The sequence below is a fragment of the Sinocyclocheilus rhinocerous genome, unplaced genomic scaffold, assembly GCF_001515625.1.
Source record: "Sinocyclocheilus rhinocerous isolate Xijiao unplaced genomic scaffold, SAMN03320098_v1.1 scaffold3804, whole genome shotgun sequence".
Taxonomy (NCBI): domain Eukaryota; kingdom Metazoa; phylum Chordata; class Actinopteri; order Cypriniformes; family Cyprinidae; genus Sinocyclocheilus; species Sinocyclocheilus rhinocerous.
The window spans coordinates 5,333-11,994 of NW_015638672.1; the positions used below are offsets into that span (position 1 = coordinate 5,333).

Below are 6,662 nucleotides of genomic sequence, written 5' to 3' on the forward strand. Positions count from 1 at the left end.
ATATATATATATTTCAATTTAAATGATCAAAAAGGCTGTTCCAATGTGAAACTGCAGGAGGGGTGGTTTATTTTCTAGGTGGCTGGCTCTTTAAGGCTTCGCATGACGTCACCTACTTCACTAGCAGGGTTGCCGGGGAACAGTGCAACAAAAGTTGAAATGGTTGCCGAGCAACACAGTGTAGAGAGTCCGAACCGAACATGTTACCAACGTTAGCCAAGTTTTCCGATGTATGAAGGAATAAAAAAATATAAACATCTCAATGTACGTCAAGATCAACGAATGTGAGGGGAAATAAAAAAGCAGGTAAAATGTCAACAGCGTCAATAAGAACAGGCGTCGTTCAGTACGGGCGGAGGAAAGGCTCGAGTAAACAAGGTGAGACCGAGCTTACTAACTAGTGCACCAAGATAGCTAAAGATAATATGTAAAATTATAATAATTACAGTTTATAATCACTTGAAACTATGTTGTCGAATGCACACAGCTGTGAGTTCGGAGGTGGAGAAAACCGAAGCAGATCTTCGTCAAGTAGTAATTTTATCCAAATCGGAATGGCAGCGCCTGCAGGACAGTGTGAACGCGGTGAATCAACGCAACAGGAGTGTGATTGCAGCGGCCGAACAGCGGGAGGCGCTGCGCATGCGCTCTAAAGAGCTCGTCAAACACTGGTCCAACACCATCGCTGTAAGTACGCGCTGTTATTTCTGTACTTGTAGCTCTCTTTATAGATATGGAGGACGAAACCTGCAAAAACAATAAATAAATAAATAAATACACAAATAAGTAAATAAATGTGTGCATAAATACACATATTCTTGTTTAAATACATAAATAAATAATTAAACATGTGATGAAAGTAGGCAAATAAATAAAATAAATTGGTGGGCAAATGGAAAATGTTTAAGGAAATGCTAAACTCATCCTAACTATTTTCCTTTGATCACTCATTTATTTCTGAATGTAGTTCCACATTTATTTTTCCTCTGAGCAACATGCTAATGAGAGGGTGTCAATTATGCAAGAATAGGCGGATCGTGTGTGACCCGCTTGAGCGTTTGCCTGCGCATGCCTATTAACTTCATCAGTCAAGGTGACTGATTATTATCTTACACTTTTTCATAGGGTTAGTTTTGTAGTTATAATCATGAGAGAGCTAAATTATAAAAGATTTTAAGTGGCCAATGTAAAATATTAATGCTTACATAGCTCTTAATTGCAATACTGAACCGTTATTTGCTTAATAAACATACTTTTGTCGCCTGTATTTTCTGTTCTGATAACTAATGGGAAAAAAACGGTCTGTTCCTCGATTAAACGATCTCACGATGACCATGGGATACTGATATTACAGTTGTCTCTAGCTGGAGACTCAATCGGGTTACAAACAATTATGTCAGGAAACGACACTGGCCATTTCTTTGGGTCATTTGTAAAGTCACAGATACTGTACAGACAATACAGCTGTTTTTTTATGTATCTTGCTCTGTTGAACGGAAAAAGTGCCTTTACGTAGGCCATACTGGATTAACACCATGCATTTCCTGTCAACAGGAAAGCCGCGCCCCCAGCTATGACATGACCCCGACCAAGTCCATGGTTGACACCCTCTCATTAGCATGTTGCTCAGAGGAAAAATAAATGTGGAACTACATTCAGAAATAAATGAGTGATCAAAGGAAAATAAATAGGATGAGTTTAGCATTTCCTTAAACATTTTCCATTTGCCCACCAATTTATTTTATTTATTTGCCTACTTTAATCACATGTTTAATTATTTCTATATGTATTTAAACAAGAATTTGTGTATTTATAGACACATTTATTTATTTATTTGCATATTTATTTGTGTATTTATTTATTTATTGTTTTTGCAGGTTTCGTCCTCCATAATATGGACATAGTGAGCAATAATTGCTTGAAAACCCCGAAATTATGCGTAAATATCATAATTTTTAACGACCTAAAAACTTTTAAGGAGGAAAAGTTTTGATTAATATCAGAAAAAAATTCTTCATTAAGAAAAAAGAATAATGTGATTTTGTTAGATTTAGTAGATAAAATAATTTATTATAATATTTTGTATGTAAGTATATTATTTGTTATAATTTTTGCATGTAATATTTTATTATAATACCCCTGTGATAATTTTGTACTTATTGATATGGCTGTTTTTGTGTTTAGAACAGGGTTATTATAGCTAGTAAAACTAAAATTGAAACTTAAGTTAATACCATTTAAAAAATATTTACTTTAAATAAAATAAAATTTAACTGAAATAAAATAAATAAATATATTTATTTTTTATTTCAGCTAGTTTCGATGTACTAAAATAACTAAAATTAAAACTGAAATAAATTAATAAAAGCTACATATTTAAAAAAAAAAAAAAATGCTACTAAAAATTACAAAAACACACAAGAAAATGACTAAAACTTTGACTAAAATTATGTATATTCAAATATTAATGAAAACTATAATAGTATCTCAATAATACAAAAATAGCACTTGTTTAGAAGGTTATTATTTATTCTTTTGAGCCAGTGCAGATATTTGTATGATGTTTTATTTTAGCCTTTTTTCTGTACTTCTCTCCATCCACTTTTCATTTTGTCTATGCCTCTGTTATAATGTTGAATAAGCTGACTGTAATTTAATTGCTGTCTTGATGTAATATTTTTGGGGTCTCTTAATAAAAAATTTAAAAGTAAAAAGAAAGAAAAAAGAAACTATTAATATAAATGCTTGGGTTAATATAAGCAATGCATCTGACTTTTGCAAAATATCTTCCATGGAGAAAAACAAATCACATTTTTTTTCCCTTACAGGGACAACGACAAAAAAAGCTAGAGGCGAAAAAATTTCGAGAGGCAATAGAAGAAGAGGAGCGGAAACAAATTGACATGGAAGAAGCAAAATACCAGGCCCAGATACGGAAGGAGGCCATTGAGAAAGCAAAAACCCAGCAGTACTACCAGACCGACAGAGTGAAAGGCTTCCATGTCTGTGTCTCTCATTATTTGATCACACCTTTTCTGTTGTGAAATGTTAGTAGAAACTATCCTTTTGTTTTTTTATAGAGCGCTCTGTTGCTGGCAGAGGTTCTGAAGGAAAGAGAGGCTCAGATCGAGTTAAAACGCATGAAGCAAAATGCCAGCAAGGACATAGACAGAGATATCGTGGCTGAAATGGCTTGCAGAGAAGAACAGGCCCTCCAGCAGGAGCAACAGAATGCCATACAGAGGAAACAAGACCAGCTGGCCACCGCTGAGAGCTTGAAACAACAGTAAGGAGACATTAAAGTGCTTCAGTGCATCGGGCAACAATGTAGCTAATGCAAAAGGACCTGATGTTTCCTGCTCTATTAGGATAAAAGATCATGAAATGAAGAAAGAGCAGGAGAGGCAGGAGGTCAAACGTGAGGCTGAAGAAATTGAGCGACTCAGAGATCTTCATCTGTGGGAACAGTCCATGAATGAGTGCAAGAAACAGGAAGAGAAGAGAAGCGTGATGAAGGCACATCACGTGAGGCGATTGTTGAACAACATTTACAGATAGATTGAATCAGATGCTGTTTTGAAATCCATTCTTCTGTCTTCCATCAGGATTATTTGACCAACAGAGAGCTGATGAAAGCAACAGAGGCTCAGAGGCAGGAGGAGGAGGAGGAGAAACAGAAGCAGCTCGCCAAACATAAAGAAAAAATCATGAAAATGAGGAAAGAGAAGCAGGAGGAACTATTTAGGTACATGCTAACACAGTGTCAATTATTCTTGTGGGTATAAATGGGTATATAACTAGTGTCAGAAATTAACTTGAAGTTCATTTTCAGGAGCATTTTTTACATTTATGAAGGCTTTTTTTTTCAAACTGTACACAGTATGCAAACTCTTTATGTTAAACACTTGGAAACCATACTAAACTTGATATATTAATGGCTAGATAACAGCTAAAATACATTTGGCAACATTTTTTATATTTGAGGCATTTTTGTTATTTTAAAATTTTAATTTTTTAGACATCATGGACTTGATTTTAGTATTATTGATTGATATTTTGAAATAAATGTTTAGTTTTTTCATTTTAATCTTAGCTTAAATTTTAGGGATTTAGATTTTTTTTTTTTTATATATAGTTTTTATTATTTTATATTTTTTATTCTGTTTAATGGTTTTATTTTTAGTTTCAGTTTAGTGAACTATAATAACCCTGTTTAGATTTCATTTATTTCAGTTTACAGTAGTTTTAATAATTTTAGTACTTAAACTTCAGCTTATTTTATTTCACATAGTTGCCAAGGCAACACTTCCATTTTTCATTTTCAGTTTTCAGTTCTTCAGTTTGTCTAATATTTATTTTATTTCAGATTTATTTCAATTAATGAAACTATTTTTAATTGTTCAAGTTTTACTTACCAATAACAACACTGTGGACTTTGCCCTGTACTAAAATATTTAATCATCTAGAAACTGCTCTTTCTGAGTGTCAGGTAGAAAATGCCTGCAAACCATCTTCACTCTGGAACATTTATACACTCAGACTAATAATAAATGTCCTAATTCAAAAGATTGTTACCTGATATACAAATGGACATCCACATTTCTATCACAAGTCATGGAAATTCATTGCGTGGGTGAAGTGTGGGAACCCTGGAGAGAAAGAATGGTTCTCTTCACTGCTTGCTTTGTCTCAGCACTGGTCTTGTATTTGCATTTCTTTTTTGCTTTAGAGAGCTCCAGAGACACAGAGAGACTATTATACAGAAGCTAGCAGTACAGAAGCAGCAACAAGTCAGCAATGAGGAAGAGATCACTGCGAAAGCGGTCGCTGAACGTGAGGCCAAACAGGCCCGAGAACAGCGTGAGAAAGAAGAAAAACATGCAGCCATGTTGAACTCCATCGCTGCACACAGGGAGTCCATGGTAAATGACCTATTCATGAATACTTAATCTTCGAAGCTTTGTCTAGTAATGGAAGCATGATTATTTAGATTTTTGATTAAACTAAAGCAACTAGTGACAAGAGGCCATGTATTACAGTGATTTTACCACAGTAATGTTGCATTTATGACTATCAAACTGTTTAAATATATAATTTGCAATTCATACAACATTTTCTTAACCCTGTATTAGAGGAAAGAGCAGGAACGAAAGGCAGAGGAACAGAAACAGAAAGCCCTGGAGATGCTGAATGCAAAGAAGGAAGCAGATAAAATCTTCATGGAAAAGCAAGAACTTCAAGCTCAAAAAGCTAGAGAAGAAGGCAAAACACTACAGGACAGCTATATACAAAAAATGGTGGGGATAACTCTGAAATAAATATTTCACCAAATATTTCACCCTCAGGCCATCCCAGATGTAGATGTTTGTTTCTTCATCAGAACAGATTTGGAGAAATGTAGCATTGCATCACTTGCTCACCAATGGATCCTCTGCAGTGAATGGGTGCCGTCAGAATGAGAGTCCAAACAGCTGATAAAATAATCACAATAATCCACAAGTAATCCACTCCACTCCAGTCCATCAGTTAATGTCATGTGAAGTGAAAAGCTGTGTGTATGTAAGAAGCAAATTTATTAATTAGACTTTTTTCATTTCAAACTGAGTCCTCTAATATTGCTTTCTCCATTGAAAAAAGCTGTCGTCTGAACCAGGAGAGAAAATATGCACAGATCAAGCACTGTTTACAAGCCAAAACAGTCCAAAACATTTCTAAACACATATGTGGGTGGATTTTGATGGGAGGGGACAACAGGAGATGGACTTTTTCACTGGAGGAAGCGTTATTCTGGATTATGTACTCGTATTTTGTCCAGAATCAACAGTTTAAAGTTAAAATGTCTAAATTATGGATTTGTTTCTTACAAACACACAGCTTTTCACTTCACATGACATTAACTGATGGACTGGAGCAGTGTGGATTACTTGTGGATTATTGTGATGTTTTTATCAGCTGTTTGGACTCTCATTCTGACGGCACCCATTCACTGCAGAGGATCCATTGGTGAGCAAGTGATGCAATGCTACATTTCTCCAAATCTGTTTCGATGAAGAAACAAACTCATCTACATCTTGGATGGGCTGAGGGTGACTACATTTTCAGCAAATTTTTATCTTTGGGTGAACTGTTCCTTTTATACGTTTCATACTATACATTTAACTATGATTTCTTTCAAATGCAACACTGGTTTTGTGAAGGCTGAAAAACATGCAAGGCATCACCGTACGAAAAAAGAAGAGAAGCACTTTGTGGCAAAGAACACCGCTCTCATCGTTGAGGAGGAAAACCAGTTTCAGAAATATGCTGAACAGGTCATTGAAACAGCCGGGAAGGCAGGGAGAATCACCTACCCGCTCCTGAAGGCTGCCAGAGAGGGCGTCGGAGGGGGTCTGGGGCCCGTGTTCGGTGGACTTAGACCAAGTTACCTAGTCCATGATGAGTTGGGTGTTGAGATGCCCAATTATGTGAGCGGCACCACTCAAAACATAAAAGAGCTGAACGAGACCTCTGACATTCAACAGTCCAAGAAAAGACTAGGATTTACCTGGTAACACTTCACAACATCTAATTGTTATTATGACTCTCTTTTACTATTGCAATAATAAAGATTTTATGCAAATGAAATTGTAATCGCTGCATTTGATTAAAATACTGCTTTTTAA

At 35.4% G+C, this 6,662-nt stretch overlaps 1 protein-coding gene across 1 annotated transcript; it reads left to right on the forward strand.

Annotated features, from left to right (window-relative positions):
- The first annotated feature begins 139 nt into the window (after positions 1-139).
- cfap210 (cilia and flagella associated protein 210) lies at positions 140-6,662 on the forward strand. Its single transcript, XM_016565214.1, has 9 exons — positions 140-378; positions 488-687; positions 2,829-3,002; positions 3,081-3,286; positions 3,369-3,525; positions 3,606-3,745; positions 4,730-4,922; positions 5,133-5,297; positions 6,198-6,662. The coding sequence occupies exons 1-9, from the start codon at positions 312-314 to the stop codon at positions 6,549-6,551; spliced, it is 1,656 nt and encodes a 551-aa protein (XP_016420700.1). The 5' UTR covers positions 140-311; the 3' UTR covers positions 6,552-6,662.

Excerpts from the sequence above, each read along its gene's own strand:
- cfap210 (XM_016565214.1), top strand. The coding sequence starts at position 312 with ATGTCAACAGCGTCAATAAGAACAGGCGTCGTTCAGTACGGGCGGAGG. Across the intron at positions 3,287-3,368 it reads GCTGAGAGCTTGAAACAACA|GATAAAAGATCATGAAATGA; the intron begins GTAAGGAGACAT and ends CTGCTCTATTAG. Across the intron at positions 3,526-3,605 it reads GCGTGATGAAGGCACATCAC|GATTATTTGACCAACAGAGA; the intron begins GTGAGGCGATTG and ends GTCTTCCATCAG.